This window comes from Perognathus longimembris, chromosome 19 (assembly GCF_023159225.1).
Source record: "Perognathus longimembris pacificus isolate PPM17 chromosome 19, ASM2315922v1, whole genome shotgun sequence".
Classification (NCBI taxonomy): domain Eukaryota; kingdom Metazoa; phylum Chordata; class Mammalia; order Rodentia; family Heteromyidae; genus Perognathus; species Perognathus longimembris.
Window position 1 is genome coordinate 36,904,677 of NC_063179.1, and position 18,498 is coordinate 36,923,174.

The 18,498-nt window shown below is 38.0% G+C and overlaps 1 protein-coding gene across 1 annotated transcript in view; it reads right to left on the reverse strand.

Annotated features, from left to right (window-relative positions):
- The window catches only part of Elovl7 (ELOVL fatty acid elongase 7), a 74,727-nt gene that overhangs the window by 8,070 nt on the left and 48,159 nt on the right, over positions 1–18,498 (reverse strand). Inside the window, exons 2-6 of the mRNA XM_048368567.1 lie at positions 14,598–14,729; positions 7,352–7,542; positions 3,876–3,956; positions 2,968–3,024; positions 699–804 (exon numbers count right to left, since the gene is read on the reverse strand). Of these exons, the coding sequence (XP_048224524.1) occupies positions 699–804; positions 2,968–3,024; positions 3,876–3,956; positions 7,352–7,542; positions 14,598–14,661 (499 nt within the window). The 5' untranslated portion in view covers positions 14,662–14,729. The remainder of the gene's footprint in view (positions 1–698; positions 805–2,967; positions 3,025–3,875; positions 3,957–7,351; positions 7,543–14,597; positions 14,730–18,498) is intronic.

Here is an 18,498-nt window from a genome sequence, read left to right on the forward strand (position 1 = left end):
TGTTATAAAAGAATGAGGCTGGCCCTACTTTGGTCTTTTCCTTGGTCTCTTAACAGGTCTCTTCTCTCTCCCTTGCGCTCCTGCCATGGTATTTGCCATATGGACACTACCAGAAGGCCCCCACCAGTGGCTAAACAAAAGGGGCTGCTTGATCTTGGACTTTTAGTTTCCCAAACTGTCAACTAAACAAACCTCTTTTTTGAGGCCAACCAGCCTCAAGTGTTTTGTTAGCACAACACAAAATGGACTATGACAGGAGTGGACTAGACATTTGAAGGCTAACAAGTCAAAGAACTTGTGATAAACATTCTAACTTACTGGAAACAAAGAACAGTTATCTAACAGTTATCTATGAAACAACACATTTTTGTTACCATTTCAACTGTTTGTTTATTGTTTACTTATAGAAAGATTTATAGTAGAACTTTCTGGGGGAAAGAATAAAATAGGAACAACAGGAATAATACATTTAAAACCTCTGGGCCAAGAGTCATGCATATCAAAAGAATTAAGAGTGTGGAGAGTCTAGTAAAGAGTTCTTTATTTAACTCAGGTACTATTTTGAAAGTCAGAAGTTCAACTAAAGTGACTCTTTAATCGCTTGTGTTTCTTATAAATTATTAAGGCTAAAATGTGTACTTGTAGCATATTAAACTGTTATCACTTATAGCACATGATCCCAGCTCTCCCTTTTCTACCTGCAGCAAATTTGACTCCAAACCACCAGGTCCATGGCATGATGGTGTGATGGAAGACATGGAGGAAAGTCACTTGGCTACTTTTCTTACGCAGAACAAAAAAGATCTGGAATAATTTAAAGAAAACGAAGTTCATAAAAAAAACATGCAATCATTGATCAACTGTTATGAACGTATTGGCAAGGAGCAAACTAGTTCACATCATAATTTTCTTGGAAAGAACAGCTTTACAGAAGGGCTTTCAGAAGGCTGGTTCTTTCTGGGGAAGCTACTATGCTCATTGTTATGGGGAACTTGGGTATGCTACCTGCTTGTGGGAGGATCAGTAAAAAAATAAGGACTTTAATGCAGATTTAAAAATCAAACATTGAAAATGAAAACTTTGGCCAAAAAAATCATCAAGAGAAATAGTATTGGTTAAAACAAAGACTCACTGAATTTGGAAGCATATAGAAACCAAAAGTCCTTAATTGTTAGGACTTCAATCATTTCATTTTATAGTGTTCTCTCACACATCCTACCACTTTGGATAAGGGATCGTACTGAAAGATGACTTGCAACAACAACAACAATATCAATCAAGTTAGCAACTTATTAAAGAAAGATGAGGGGAGGAAAAACCCAAAGAGTTCATTTGGAAAATATGATGGAAACAAAGGCAAAGCTGTATCAGAAAAATGAGGAAAGTCACAAAGGTATTACGATCACACACAGAGGTTTGCAGAAATGCTACACACAAATAAGTAGAATTGGGGCAGGTGGGGATATTAAAAATATTTCATGGCAAAATTCTGACCAAAGATCATGACTAAACAGAGTAACACAAAAATGATTACATAACAAGAACACTAGAGAAACGTAAGTTGAGGAAAGTACATGAAAGCAGAAACAGTTTCCTATGGAAGCTGGAACTGAGAACATGCAAAGCAGAGTCAATGAGAGCCAAAATGCGTTGGCTATGCGCATGGAAGATGCAGCCTGGTGTGATATTTTAAGAGGCATAAACTAACAATCCGGGGCCTTGTGCTACTCAGAAGCTGAGTAAGATACTTTGCTTTTAGCTTCAACTTATTTTTTTCCTAAATGAGGCTTCTAGAGTGGATCAACAGTTCTCAACTCTGACTGCATATTTACATACTATCAAATTCTAAATCATTTGAAAACAAAGCTTAAAAGGTAGGGTGCCAGCTGTTTGTTTTATTCCTAATGCAATTAATAGGAAGGCTGAAAATCACTAGTCTCTGGCAGGGGGCCAAATGTAGGCCCTGAATGAACAGCTTTAGCATCATCTGATTTCTTGTTGGAAGCACATTCTTGAGCTCCACCCAAGCTCCATTAAATCAGAGCATTGAGGGTAAGAGTCCATGTATTTGTGGTTTAACAAGGCCCCTGAGGGATTTTAATGCATGTTAAAGTTTGACAACCACTGGATTCCAAATTCATCAAAGTCTCTTCTAACACTATATGACTATCCAGTTGAGAGTGTAACAACGTTATGATTTCTTACAAGAAATGTGGTGGCACATAATCTCTGAACAAGATTAGTTCTAATTAACTAAGATCAACTTGTCATTAACTATTCATCTTTCCCGAGTTACTCTGGAAATGAAAGCTCATGGCCTTTCCCTCTTATCAAATATAATCCCTGTCATTTGTCTCTCTAAGACATCCAAGTCCAGCATGGATCCTCACAGAAATCTGAAGACCAAGGGCCCAGCAAGAACAGACTTCAGAAGAGCAACTGGAGAGAGTTGTAGTGTCTCCCAAATTACCCATACTCCAGTGGTAATGTTCCAACCTGGCATAAATTGATGGATTGGGGAGTATTCAATACCTTAAACGAATATGATTGACATGATGCTTCCATACAAAGGACCAAAAATAGATGATCTTGTGCTATTGGCTTCCTGAATTTGCTTCATAAAATAACCACCATCATCTACATGAAGACACACTGGTTTTGTTGTTGTTTGTTTCTATTTTTGTAGCATTGTAGCAGTTAGCTGTTTATCTTAATTATCTGTTTATCTTAATATATGCATTATATGCACATGAATATATTTTTTAAAACCTTTTAGAGATTGTGAAATACTGGGAAATAAGTTTATCCTATCTAATCTCTAAAAGTACAGATAAGATGTAAAAGAGAGGACAGTAATTCTGCCTTAGGAAAAGAGATAACCAAGGTTATTAGACAACCACACCACAGCAGCTTATCACTTTGACTGAAACATCAATGATTTACTAAACAAGGTGACTACATACTCACAGTGTCTAACAGCTCAATAAATTTGGAGAAGTAATAAAGCCAGCAGACACGTAACATCTGCAGAAACACACACAGATATGAATTTATTTACATGTAGAGGTAGGAATTTATTCTATGTTTTTATGGAAGAAAATTTGGGGGAGGGAATGCATAACAAAATTTACCATCTTCACTTTTATTACTGTACAGTGCAAAAGCACTCACATTGTGCAACCATTACCGTTCTCCATTCATAAAATTCTTTCCTCTAGTGAAACGGACACTCTATCCAGATAAAAGCAAAGTCTCATCTCTGCCTTCCCTCCAGGTTCATATACCATTGTATCTTTGGTCTGCATTAATTTGATTAGTCTAGACAACTCATATAAACTGAATCCTGTGGTATTTGTCATTTTGTAACCATTATTTCAGTCAGCATAGCATGATACCAGTATGATGTCCTTGAACTCATCCAAGTTCTTCTAAAAGCTAAATAAATTTAATTTTGCTTAACCATTCACCACTCACAAACTTAGGTTGCATACACTTTTGGTTATTATAAACAATGCTGCTATATAGGCACATGAGTGTACAATTACCTCTTTCAGTCCTTGCCTTCAATTTCTTTAGGTAGGTATCCTCAAGTAAAATTGCTAGATCTTATAGTAAATCTATTTTTCTTTTCATTTGCTAGGGACCATATGTGAATTTATTTTGAAAAGAAATTTTAAAAAGCATTTTCATTTTACAGAAAAATTACACAGCTGACGTTCGCTGATTCTGTCTTATAATTTTTAGTTTTCCTTCAACATATGTAGTCTGACAGTTGCATCATTTATTCTTTACAATTTCACAGCCAGTACTGCAAGCAGAGTCCACAACATTTTTCCACTGAGTTTAATTGCAAGTTCTATTAAAGAGAAACTTACCCTCATTGCTTGGGGTGACTGAGAATAGTCAACAAGATCACATCGAAATGAATAACCTGTACCCCAGCCAGACATCACAAACTGCAAGAGAGCAAATGCAGATTGAAGAAGGAAACATTTGTTCAAGAGCTATAACAAAGGTAGTTTTGATTGCATGTTTATTGCAGTAGAGGTTCAACCAGAAATCAGTGCGGAGAAAGGCTACACAAACAGTGACTAACTATGGACACACTCCATAGGAGGAAACACTGATATTAAGGATTTTCAAAACCACACACTCACATATGACTTACACAAATTATGTTCTGATTAAGTTGCCCATTTCTTGGGAGGATTATTCTAACGTAGTGAAAGACAAAATCAGCAAATGTTGTTCAATAATCTAACTTATGTATACCTACATATGTGTTTGTGTAGTTTTACCTAGGCTCTAGATCTGTTGTTTCTGGCTATTTCAAATCTTTTGATCTCAAATCTTGCTTATTAATCAAGAAGTAGATGGACAACCCAAAATTCCTCAGTGTACCAACAGGGTGGCTGTAACAAGTGGGCTTTTCCTTTCCTTGTCTAAGTGGATGTGTTGGGATGTGGTTGTTGAGAGCTCTCCCACAACACAAGACTCAGTCTGGGTCCACAAAATAAGCCTCAGACAGTCTGGATCCACAAAACAAGTGAGAGGGAAATGCTCTTGTGAATAGTAGGAGTGCAATCCAGCAAGACTTAATTCCAACAGGTCCATTCAGTAAACTTGCATTGATGGCAAAAAGAAAACACCTATTGTTGATAAGTTTGAATTGTAATTCAAAGATTATAATGACTTCTTTGATGGTGGGAAGATATTGTTTCTGAAATAGTAGCTAGAGATGGGTACTGGTAGTTCATGACTGTTATCCTAGCTACTCAGGAGGCTGAGATCTGAGGATCATGGTTTGAAGCTAGCCCAGATAGGAAGTCAGTAAGACTCTTATCTCCAATTAATCACAGCAAAAGCTGGATGTGGAGTTGTGGCTTCTCGTAGAGCTCTGGCTTTGAGCAAAAGGAGCTCAGTAAGAGCAGAGCCTAGGCCCAGAGTTCAAGCTACAGGATTGGCAAAAAAAAAGTAAAAAAAAAAAAAAAGCCCTATAAGCTTTAATTTAAAAGTAGTACATACATTACATATTTGGCTTAACATAGGGTAGTGATATTATGCTTTGTTCACTAACTCATCTTTTGTTGGTTGCTTGGGTGTTTTGTTCATTTGAAATAAGATCTTACAATATAGCCTTGATTATCCTTGAACTTATGATCCTCCTTTCTCCGACTCCTAAATGCTAGGATTCTTTTTTTAATTAATTAATTTACTTATTGTCAAAGTGATATACAGAGGGGTTACAGTTTCATATGTAAGGCAATGAGTACATTTCTTATCAAACTTGCTACCTTACCTCCTCCCTCGTTTTTCTCCCACCTTCCCCCCTCTCCAACTCCCTCCCTCCCAGAGTTGTCCAGTTGGTTTACAGCATATTGTCTTCTAAGTATTGCTGTTGCCCTTTGTTTCTCCATTATGATGTTCCCCTTCCCTTCCTTAGTTCCAATAAACTTATATACAACATCCATGTGAAATTATGCCTTTTTTGTCTTTCTTCCCTATGGTTTTTTACTCCTAATGTTACTGTAAATGCTAGGATTCTGAGTGTGAACAATGCCTAGTTGCTAATTTATTATCCTTATAGCATCTTTCTTAGTTGCTATTCCTGCTATGAAATTTTAAATGTCTGTTTTTCTTGCTATTAAAGCTAAAATGACAATATCACAATGAATTCAGTTTTTAAAACAAACACTTAAAAGACTTTATCAGGATGATTTTTTGTTTGTTAATTTTGAGGAAAGGTCTTGCCATGTGGCCCAACTGGACCTTGAACTCAAGATCATCCTGCCTCTGTCTCTGAGCACTTGAGTATCCAAGCCTGGCAGAATAATATTTTAATGGTGTTAGAAAGAAGAAATCAAGGAGATGGACAGTCTGTTTCAGGCTTGGCTTTATAAAATGAGAGAGTTAGGGGCTGGGAATATGGCCTAGTGGCAAGAGTGCTTGCCTCCTACACATGAGGCTCTCGGTTCGATTCCCCAGCACCACATATATGGAAAACGGTCGGAAGTGGCTCTGTGGCTCAAGTGGTAGAGTGCTAGCCTTGAGCAAAAAAGAAGCCAGGGACAGTGCTCAGGCCTTGAGTCCAAGGCCCAGGACTGGCCAAAAAAAAAAAAAATAATAAAAATAAATAAATAAATAAATAAATAAATAAATAAATAAATAAATAAATAAATAAAATGAGAGGGTTAGTGCCTAGAGAGGTCCATCCACGTGCTGAAAACCAGGCAGTTCATTAGTAGCAGAATCAGGACCACCTTGTCCTTAGTTTCCTGGCTTCCAAGGTTTAACTCATAACTTGTGAGTTAACTCAAACTTATGTGCTGTATACTACTTATCTACGAGAACATGCTGAGAGCATGTGTTTTCTCTGCTCCCCATCTTTTACACATCTTCCCATTCAGATGTTTGTACTTTAGAAGAGACACTAGAGTGGCCTGTGAGTTAATGCTAGAAAAGAAGTAGATGTGAGCACATTGAAGCTCCGAGGAGGCCTTTGAAGAAGGCCAGAGTAGGCATGAAGAGATTGGATCAGGTAGATTTGCAGCAAGAATCAGCCTGATGTTAAGGAGGCCACGGAGCTACTGCAAGTCCTCGTAGAGTTCTGAATGAGCACTGGGGAGTTCTGACGGAGTGCAAGCTATTCTGCTGGGGAAATCACAGAATAAGGACGTCAGCCAGAATGGGAAAGAATCCCAGAGTGGGTTGGGTATGCATGGGAGGCAGACAGGTGGACAGAAGGACGGAGAGAGAATGAATTCATGAATTTGCTTTCAGACTGTAGAGAGTCCGTATCCCCCTTAGTGACAGTCAAAGAACTAGCTCCTCCACCTACTATGTTGTATGAGTCTATGTTCTCTTTTGCCTCAAAGTCCAAGTACACCAAACCCAAACAGTGTGTCATTGTGTGGCTTATCACACAGACACCCGAAGTTTCCATTGTGATGATGACTACTCATTACAGACACAGAAGGAACTCTGATGTCAGATGCAGCTGATTTCAAGGATCCGTCCTTCACTTAAACTATATTACTCCGAGTAAGTTACCTGATTTCTCTGAGTACGAATTTCCTCAAAACGAATGTTGACGAGTTCAGTCAATCTTTGCAAATCTATGGACTAAATGTTAATTTTTCTCACTATCTATGATGAAGACTGACCTGAGATCTTCAAGAGTTATAATTTGGCCTAGTTATAAAATGTCTTCTGTTATGCCCCTGTTCTCATGAACTCGGTTTTTAAAATTCTTATCTATCAAAGCATTAACTGATATCAATAACAAAACAATGACACATAAACACAAAGACTCGGGCAAAATTCTCCCATTAGGAATACTGAAGACACTTGCCTCATAACACAGATACACAGAAAAGAGTACTATGAAAAAATTGTACGTTATCATTGCTTTCTTGAGTTCAAAGGGCTTTCGATTCTCCATGAGCTTTGGTCCCAGAGATGTGACAAAATAGATATAAAGGCCCAGGATGATGGTTTGTGGCAGAGGTGAGGACATTAAGGGCCAGTCTTCAACTCTTGGGTCTAAGAGAAAGAAACAATGTGTAAATGTACATACTTGCCAAGACAAAATTGAGAGCAACATTTTTTTCCCCTGATGAGCACCTCAAGCCTGATATTGACAGTAAGCTGATCAGTCTTTCATGGATTCCTGCTATCTGTGGGCAATACAAATCCTAAACACATGAACATCCTAAATCATATTACTATATAGGTTTTATTCCCAATGAAATAAAGACAATGGTAACAGCACCAAAAGAAGACATTAGTATCATCTTCCCTACATGGTGAGGTTATGGAAGACTGGATTTTTCCTTCTCTTTAAAAATAATTTTGTAGTATTTTGTTGATAATAGTAATTTCATATATGAATTAAAAATTAGGGTTTTAAAATCCTGGTGCTAGGGCTTGACTTTAGGGCCTGGACACTGCTGCTGAGCTTTCTTACCTAAGGCAAGTACTCTACCACTTGAGCCACAGCTTTATTTCTGGCTTTTTTTTTTTTTTTTTGTAGATTATTGGAGTCTCACAGACTTTCCTACGCAAACTGGCTTCAAACCTTGATCCTCAGATCTCTATCTCCTGAGTAGCTAGGATTATAGGCATGAGCCATCGGCCTCCGGCAACTTCGGTCCTTGTTAACCACCAATACAGAGATTTCTTTTTTTTTTTTTTTGGCCAGTCCTGGGCCTTGGACTCAGGGCCTGAGCACCATCCCTGGCCTCTTCCCGCTCAAGGCTAGCACTCTGCCACCTGACCCACAGCGCCCCTTCTGGCCGTTTTCCATATATGTGGTGCTGGGGAATTGAACCCAGGGCTTCATGTGTCCGAGGCAAGCACTCTTGCCACTAGGCCATATTCCCAGCCCCCAGAGATTTCTTAATTGGGCATTTATTTTATTTTATTGTTTCACTGTATCCATGTGGGAAATGTCAAATGACGCCATCTTTCTCTTCTTCCTCTGATAGCAGTAGGAAAGAAATAAGCCAGGAGAATCACGCTGGGCTGGCTCAGGGAGCAGGAGAGAACAATTTCTCAACAAATCATTTTTTTTTCCTGTAATTTAACATTTCTAGAATAGACATTTTCTTAAAATCCCATGTGTGACTTTAAAGCTCTACAGATTAAAAAATATTATGAAAAAAGCTGCTTATCTATTATTTTCAAGTAATGAAACAAAATACCAAGCTTTAAAAATTCTATTTCACCAAAATTCTGGCATCAGTCTGTATTGTGACCCCAGCTTGCTCTTTGGCCTGTTATATACTTTTGGGAAACTGCTTTAAAATGAAAGAAATTAAGTAGATTAAATAAAATTAAATAAATGACACATAAAGATCTTGCTACAGTTGCTATAGCAGAGACAAATTCTGTCAGAGCAGCACAATTAATTATTTCTTATATTTTCCCACTAAAAGTCCAGTAACAACAAAAAAAATCTTAACACAAATCAACCAGAATCTTAGCACATAGGAAACATGTACTTTTTTAATCCATAAAAGAGAACTGGACAAAGGACCTGATTTACTACTTAGAAATAAGAGACACGCACATGGAGATATGCATAACTGCTCGATATAACTTATAGTTAAGGGAAATGCAAATCAAAACCAAAATGAAAACCAGGTGCCGTGGCTATAATGCTAGCTACTTGGAAGGCTGAGAGCATAAGAAGCAAGGTTCAGGGCCAGCTTGTTCAAAAGTTTGTAAGACCTTATATTGAAAATAAACAGCTAGAAACAAAGCTGGAGGCGGGGCTCAAGTAAGCACAGGCTCTGAGTTCAAGCCCCAGTACCACAAGAAAACAAAACAAAACAAAACAAAAACCAGAACAAAATCTTACTTGGGTAAGAACTGCTAGTATGAAGAAGTGAAAAGATAATAAGCCCTGTGAAACATGTGGAGAAAGGGGTTCCTTGTACATTTGTGAGATGAACATACATGAATAGAGCCATGATGGATGAACATAGAGAGGGTCCACCATTAACTAAAAATAGAACTGCCATATGGTCAGTTGCAATTCCACTTCCGGATGTATATCCAAAGAGATCATAAAGAGATACCTGCATGTCCAGGTTCACTGCAGCATTATTTATAGAATTAACCTAGATTGACAACAGAACAACACATGTGTGTGAACATACATCAACACACAGTAGAATATCACCTAGCGTTATAAAAAAGAATGAAATTCAGTCGTTTGAAACTATATGAACTGAAAAAGGACATTATTATGCTGTTAACTAAGCCAGGCAGACAGACACCATGTGATTTAACTTACATTTGAAATCCAAAACACTAGAACTCAGGGCAAAGAGATCAGCAGAGGTTTGGGAGACAAAAATGAAAAAGGAGGTATCGGTCAAAGAGTTAGACAATAAAAATCTTTTTTTTTTAGGTTTAATGCATGGTAACTTTAGTTTCACATTGTGTCTCTCAGTTCAAGACTGTTAGGAGTAAATTTTAAATGTTCTCACCACAAAAAAAGGTAAGAATTTGAAGTGATGGTTATGTTTATTAGCTTGTTTTAATCATCCTACAGTATATACATCCATCATAACATCCTTTTGTACCCTATAACTATACAAACCTATAATCTATCGATATATAATAATTGTATAAAAGCTACTAGGATGACCATGGGCGGTCAAAATGGAGAACTACAGCTCTGGTGTGACTTCCCTCTCAGTGCTCAGCAACTGTCTTTGTGTGCTCTCCTTGCCTCTCAATCCAGTGTCTCACTTCTCTCTTCCACATAGTTTTCAAATTCACTTTGTAAAACTGAAGCTCTACTGAAATTATTCTCTTGTTGTTGAAGTAGCTCCTCCTCACTCAGAAAACAACATTTGAAGACTGAACATGATGTTTGCAACTGTGGCTATTGTTCACATTTCCTGTTTCCTGCCATCTCTCTTGGCAGCAGTTCCACCTTGCTGAAAATGGAGGCCACTTCCATGTGAGAGTAACCTTCTCTCCACTAAATGCCCTCCGTTCACGTGTGCACCAGAACTTTATATAGAAGCTAGAGAGGGGACTGCTCAATTACATTTAAAGTTAATTCTGACTCAGTCTATGATCCCATAAATTACATTAGGCTCAGGGCTGAGTGCTCTCCATTTCTCTGCGAGACAGATGGCTAAAGAGGGTGGGAGAGTTTCTTCTATCTTCTACTTGGCATCAGAGTTGGTTTAGTCTCATGGGTAGAGCCAAGATGAAAGCAGAAACTGTGCCTGAGAGATTATCTAAGTTCTGATTTATGACTTACTTAATAATGCTGAAAAAGAGAGAGAGAAAAAAAACAGGCAAAGTACAATGCTGCATTTATAGAATATTAATGAGCTTTTCCATCAACTACTTATGGGAGACTGTTCTCTTCTTAAGTATGTACTAAATCAGAGAGTACACTTTTTAAGATTCTAAGCATCTGGAAAGAAAAGCAAATGTGTATCTCAAGCACTTAGCACTTTTTGAAGTTCTAAGGGTTCAAAAAAAATCCTATTCACATTCTATCTTCTTGAAATGTAAGGCCCCCCAATTAAGTCTAAAAAATGATTACTACTATCAAACACAAAGAAAGTTACTTGTTAAACATTAAAACCTTTTTTTCATTTTCTACAGTCCTAAATGCTACTAGAGCAGTATTTCAAAATCTGACATTTCATAGCTAAGAAGCATAGGAAATCCTCTTTCAGCCTAAGTACTAATTAAGCCACTTTAATTTTTTGTACCTGTGGAATTTTCCACATGAAACAGTTGCGCCTGACTACTAGTTCTCCAGCAATCAGAGAACCATGAAGAGCAATACGTTTTTTCAAAGTCTACTCAGGATTAGGGCCAAAGCCAAAAATACATTTGAAAATTTTGGCCCCTGATGATAGGCTTAGACCTTCTAAGGGTTAAACCAGATCTTTTCCAAAGTAAATCTAATGCCTCTCAAAGGTCAATACCATACTAAATACAATGACAAAAGTCTCATGTCATATATGAGCAGGTTTTCATAAAACCATAAATCTAAAAAAAAATCTCTAATTCTGCTGGTCTATGACAGGAAAATAAATACTGTCAAGAAAAATATTTAGCTAGGCATAATGGTACACTTAGAAGGCTGAGTCAGGAAAACTTGATTTTGAGGCTAGCTTGGATTAAAAAAAGAAGAAGGAAGAAGAGGGAAAGATGAAGAAAATAAACAGGAAAAAGAGGAAGGAAAAAAGTTTAGTTGATATTTTATATTAAATGTATTAGAAGATAAAATCCTGTCTTCTGGAACAATAATTGCTACTGTTTGTGTTGGGATACTTTCCAGTAATAACATGAATATGGCCTGGCAGGTGCTATGACTTTTTACGTTTTTCTCACAAAGAAACTGAGACTCACAGTCAAACCACAGTTTGTTCAAAATCTCTTAGTCTACAGTAGTAAAGGATATAAATTCTGGATCTCCTCATTTCATGGCCCTAGGGGCCTTACTTTTCCTTCAAGACTTTAAATTAGTATATCTGATACATATCTCCACTCACTTCCCCCAACATCTCTTCTTTCATTTTCTTGCTTTGTTTACAACTCCTTCCAGAACTCTCCTCATTTTTTCACCACCTCTAGCCCATTGTCATTTGTCAGCCCTTTTTCATTTACTATTGCTCAGCTTCTTTGGCGGGGAGGTCAGTCCTGGGGCTTGAACTCAGGGCCTGGGCTCTCTCTGGCCCTGAGCCTCTCTGTGCTCAAAGCTAGCACTTTACCACTTGAGTCACAGCACCACTTCTGGCTTTTTCTGTTTATGTGGTACTGAGGAATCAAACCCAGGGCAAGCACTCTACCACTAAGCCACATTTCCAGCCCTATTGCTCAGCTTTTTGATGGAAGTATTCCTAATAAAATGTAAATAGTCTGATCCACAGATAAAGGAAAAAGTGGAATTGTGTGTTCATATTAAAACATTTTGTACTCGTAGAACCATCATCTAAGTCCATTTGATTCTTGAGTTAAGATACTGATCATGTGAGTCTCTTGGGTTCTTGCATTTGAGATAATGAAGACCAAGATTTGCATTGTGAGGAATCTGTTCTTCCCAATGAATCTGCTTCAAAAACCTGTATCCAATCTACTTGTTTCCGAAGTTCAAGTAAGGAAAGTATAGTTAGCAACTCATACCTCTACTCTGAAAGGAAATGAAAACATTTAGTGGCTTAATTTAATATTTATTTATGAAAATTACTGCAATTCATCAGAGAAAGACGACCTCTAAAGAAACTCACAAGAAAATAGGGCTGGGGTTCAAAGTAGTGGAGTGATAGCTTTGAGCAAAAGAGCCCATGGACAGTGCTCAGGCCTTGAGTTCAAGGCCCATGACTGACAGAAAACCAGGGGGGAAGAAAAGAAACTCACATGTTTTCTGTATCAAATAAGTTGAAGAAAAAAAAAGAATACATTGTGGAAATAGTTGTTCTATATACTCTACAAGAGCAAAACTTAAAATATAGAATACGAACAAACCCTAAAATACAGAATACTAAAAAAAAATCTTGGCATTGGGGGCAAAACTGTTGGGACTTATTCTAGAGAAAAACTAGTCTTTAGGAGTCTGGAGAGAAAGATGCTAACCGTGAAACTGCATGTCTTTGCTAAAATTGTAAAATAGGTCAGGTGTCAAGAGGATGAATTTTTTTCCCTCCTAAATACATAACTTCTGGTTGGTACAAAAGGCCAATCTAAATAGGGTTGTGAGTATATGTAACTTAAAACACAGTAATTTTTAAAAGTTAGCCAGACACCAGTGGCTCACATCTGTAATCCTAGCTACTCAAGAGGCTACAACCTGGAAGACCACAATTCAAAGCCAGCCTGGGCAGAAAGTCTGCATAACTCTTGTAAGGTCCACCCTGGAAGGGCTCTATGCAGATCAACAAAACGTTAGATTGGAGGCAGGGCTCAGTGGTAGAACAGCAGCCCTGATCAAGAAAGCAAAACAAAGTAGAGCACCAGTGTCTCATGTCTATAATCCTAACTATTCAGGAGGCTGATACCTGAGGATAGCAGTTCAAAGCTAACCCATACAGAAAGTCTGTGAGACACTTATCTCCAATCAATCAGCAAAGCCCAAAGTGGAGCTGTCTATAGCTCAAGTGGTAGAGGCTAGCTTTGAGCAAAAAGAAGCTCAGGGACAGTGCCCTGGCCATGAGTTCAAGCCCCAGGATTGGCACCAATGAAAAGAAAAAAGAAAGAAAGCTAAGCAAGAGTGTGAGGCTTCAAATTCAAGCCCGAGTACCAGCACACGCACACACACACACACACACACACACACACACACACACACACACAGCTACAGAAGCAATACATATTGGCTATAGTTTCTTTAATTTAATTTCAAATACAAACATAATTAGATAAATATTACTTACAAGGCTGAATGAAGCCCAGTATTACAGTGTATGCATGCTATGGACAAAGTGCAGATTCCTGAGTTCAAGCCCCCAAAGCAGAAACAAACATAATTCTAACATCTAGAAATAACTGCTAACTTCCACAAAAGGACTCCATATGGTGCTTTAAATTTTGCTTTCATTTAACATATTTTAAATTTCTTTCTATAATATCAAGTGTTCTAACCATTGATTTTCTTAAAGTAGGCAAAGGTAAAAGGCAAGGACTTCAAATCAGTATCACTTCAGTATTCCATGCAAAAGCTTCTGGTATCTCAGTGGAGATGATAATACTCCCATTCGGGAATCATCATAGATGTAGCCACAATTGTCAGAAACCATAATTTCCCTTAGGAGTATCCTAAGGGAGAAGAATCAATTCAAAGAGCACTCCAAAATCACTGATAATGACTTCTATGCTGAATGCACCATCATTCATTAGCCAGACTTCTTCACTGGGTATTTAAGCTATTTTCACCATGGTAAATATTGTAATAAACATCTTTGTAGTTATATCTCTCTATATGTAACAAAATCCCCTTCGTTAACTAATAATAAAGGAGTACAAAGTTACAGTCTCTCATTCTGTTTCAATAAAATCCTATTAATATGAGAATGTGATATAAAAAAGATGAGTCTTGATTAAGAAATTAGGTTACTCACCAGCATCTTTGATAAGATTATCATAAAAGCGCACAGTCCTTGATGTAAGGTCGCTGAAGGCCATTTTCCACAAGATTTACTGACTCTCTTAATGGACTCGTCAGTAAAAAAAAATCAAAATGAGTTTATCACCTATAAATGCAAATGAAGATAAGCTTTTAGTAATATAATATTTAAAATGCTAAAAAATTAATAGGAGTAACTGGCAGAGCAATAGACTTTGAGGGTAAATGCATTGTTAAATCACAACAAACACTAATTCGCTTTCAAATATTTCAGATTTCCATTCTTCTAGGGACTCTACTAAAATTCTATGTACATGACATACACGTAAAAGAAACTGTTCAAAGCACTTCTATAGGACCATCTTCCCCTTATGGAGAAATAAGCCAGGAAAGGTTTATGCCATCATATCACAGAAGGGAGGAGAAAGGGGAGGAGGAAGAGGAGGAGGAGGAGGAGGAGGAGGAGGAGGAGGAGGAGGAGGAAGAGGAGGAGGAGGAGGAGGAGGAGGAGGAAGAGGAGGAGGAGGAGGAGGAGGAGGAGGAGGAAGAGGAGGTACACAAACATTTAGAGAAGCCGCAGTAATCCTATGTAGACCACATCTTTGAGTCCAATAAGATCTTTTATATGCATGAGTTTTCTTTCTTAACTGAACAAAATAGTTTATTTTAAGAAAGTTAGATCCAAAGTCTTAGTAAGGATTTGTTTCTTAAGTATTAATAAAGAATAAAAGAACAGCATTCATAAATTAAAAGGGAAAATGCATCTCTACCTTAAAACTGAATATCTCACATTACTAATGGGATGTGTAAGACCATGGGCCCACAACATCTTCTCAAACCTTGAATCTGACTCATATCACCAGCTAATGTCCTGTGCCCACAGAGTTTTTCAATCCAATTACACAAATAATAGGTTTTATTGGGAAAATGACATCCATGTATGTAATACACTTTTGTAGTTTTGAATTGCAGCAATCACTGTAAACACAGCTTTGCAAAAGTATGACTCTTTCAAAAGTCATGTAGTATAGTCACCTGTTGAATTATAGGCAAGTTCTTAAATTATATTTTTGTTAACCTTAAATAGTTGTACAAAGGGGTTACCATTCAACATGTCGGTTTATATGTTCACCATACCCTTTCATCACTCTGCCTCAGTCTTCCCATCCCAACCCCTCTGTTCAATTTATATGCAAGATTTTTATGTTCTAAGTGGAACAGATACTGAAAGAGAGAGAAAAACACCTTAAGAGCCAAGGAGAGGTGGGCACTGGCAGTTCACTCTTATAATTCTAGATACCCAGGAGACTGAGATCTGAAGATTGTGGTTCAAAGCCAGTTTGGGCACAAAAGTTGCTGAGCTTCTTCTTATTTCCAACTAACAAGCAAGTAGAAGGGTAGATAACCAGCCTTAAGAGAAAAATCCAAGTGAGACTGAGGTCTTGAGTAAATTTCAGGGCTGGCACGGGGTCGCACACGTGTGTGGAACCAAGGAGAAGTTATTTTATTTATCTGGACAGATAGCCAAACATATTGTAGACAACAACAACAACAAAAGTCTTTTGAAAAAGATGACCAATGAGGAGAAACTAACTCTACTATATATTAAAATATATAAACCAGATGCTGGTGGCTTAGATCTATAATGCTAGGTACTCAGAAGGCAGTTCAAAGTCAACCTGGACAGGAAAGTCTGTGAGACTCTTATACAATTAATCAGGACAACGCTGGAAGGTGAACTCTTCTCAAGGCTCAAGTGGCAGAGCATCAGCCTTGAGCTAAACAACTAAAGGGCAGAGTCCAGGTCCTTCAAGCCCAGTGCCAGAATACACACACACACACACACACACACACACACACACACACACACAGAGAGAGAGAGAGAGAGAGAGAGAGAGAGAGAGAGAGAGAGGGAGAGGGAGAGAGGGAGAGGGAGAGGGGGAGAGAGAGAGAGAGAGAGAGAGAGAGAAAAGATATTAAAATCCTCCAGTAATTAAAAAAGGAAGCACTGGAACACAAGGAAACAAATGAATAGCACAGAACATCCAGAAACACACTCACTACATTTGGGGATTTAGAACTTATCTCAGTAGTTCTGAGACATATGCGTTCCTACATTTTAGGATTGCTGAAATCAAAGTACACCTTACGAATGGATAATGTGTCACAAAATCAATGGGGCATTTGACTCAAAGCTTTTGGGTGAAAAGATAAAAAGAATTCTAAGAGCATGATGAGAGTGACAGTTGCACAACGTAAATGTATTTAAGTATCCTCAAACTTTATATTTTGAAATAGTTACAAGGGCACATTGAACATTATGTATGTTTTACCACACATTTTACAAAAATCATCTATGTTTTTCATAGGAAAAAGAAAAAGAGACTTTCTTCTAGCATTCTAAAATGAAGTAAAAGTTGCTTTATTTATGTAAAGATGAATAAGACATGGCATATAATAAAGGTGGCATCCAAATAAATGTGTAGGTACAACTAGTAGCTGTTTAATAAATGATGTTGTATGACTGGATGGCTATGTGGGAAAAGAAGGCAGAATACAAACAATATATAGAAGGATAGAATTCCAAATAGAATAAAGATGAAATGATTAAAAAAAAACAGAACCATGAAAATGTAAGATGACAATAGTGAAGGGCACTTCATAACCTTGGTATAGAAAAGGCCTTGCTAACTTTAACTCAAAATTCAGAAGAGACAAAGGAAAGCCAGCAAGTTCACCAAATGACAATCACGAAGAATTGCAGGAAGTGTCAGAAGAATGATGACAGGAGGACATGAGAAGTACAAAGGAAAAGTCATTCAATCCTAGCTCCTGAGAAAGGGGCAAGGAAAGCCAGGCAGTGGGCAGGGAGAGCCTTCCTTCCTGGATCATCAAACCAGGGGTTTGAGTCTGGAAATCAAAGGTCAGATGAGTCTTGGCATAGACTGTCTTGAGGCAGTCTATGAAGAAGCTCTGGGGGAGAAAACTGGTCAGGAAATTTCCACGTACCGATTAATCTGTCTGTTTTCTGTATTCTCTTGCAGGTCTGTTTCACACTGCTCTCCTACAAACAATACTTTCCTGTTCCACCTGCCCTCTCCACTTACCTGGAAACAAAGCTTCAAGGGTCTGGAGTGCTATACGGAAAGATTTAGGTGCTGGAGCTTGTTACCTCCTAGTGATTTAGTAAGATCAGAAACTCAGAAGTACATTAAAATGTGAGCAACAACTATAAAGTAGTAACCTTTTTAAAGCAGGATTTCTCAATCTCAACAGAAATGACAATTCTTAGCTCCAGGGACCTGTCGTGAGTATTTTCCATTGTTCTGGTCCCAGCTTTCACCTACCCAGTAGTTGAAAAAAAAAAACCATCCTCCCCAGATTAGACAACCGAAAATGTCTTCAGAAACTGCCAAAGGCACCCTAGGAGGTAAAATGGTCCCAAGGTGAGAATCACTAGTTTAAAACAATCATCCAAACTGCTCTCATCCATATATTCATCCAAATGAACAGTACTTTGACTAATCACACCCAGTGGCTCACACTTGTAATCCTAGCTATTTTCCAGGATGAGATCCAGAAAATCAAGATTTAATATCAGCCCAGGCAAAAAAGTCCATGAAATCCCCATCCCCAAAATAACCAGCAGAAGCCCGGTGCCAAAGGCTCATACCTGGAATCCTAGCTACTCAGAAGACTGCGACCTGAGGACTGAGATTCAAAGCCAGCCCAAGCAGTCCATGACACATCTCCAATTAAGTAGCAAACAAGCCGGAGGCGGAGCTGTGGCTCAAGTGGTAGGGTGCTAACTTGAGTAAAATGCTCAGGACAGTACCTATGTCCTGAATTCAAGCCCCAGCCAAGTACATAAACTCCCACACATACACAGAGCACAG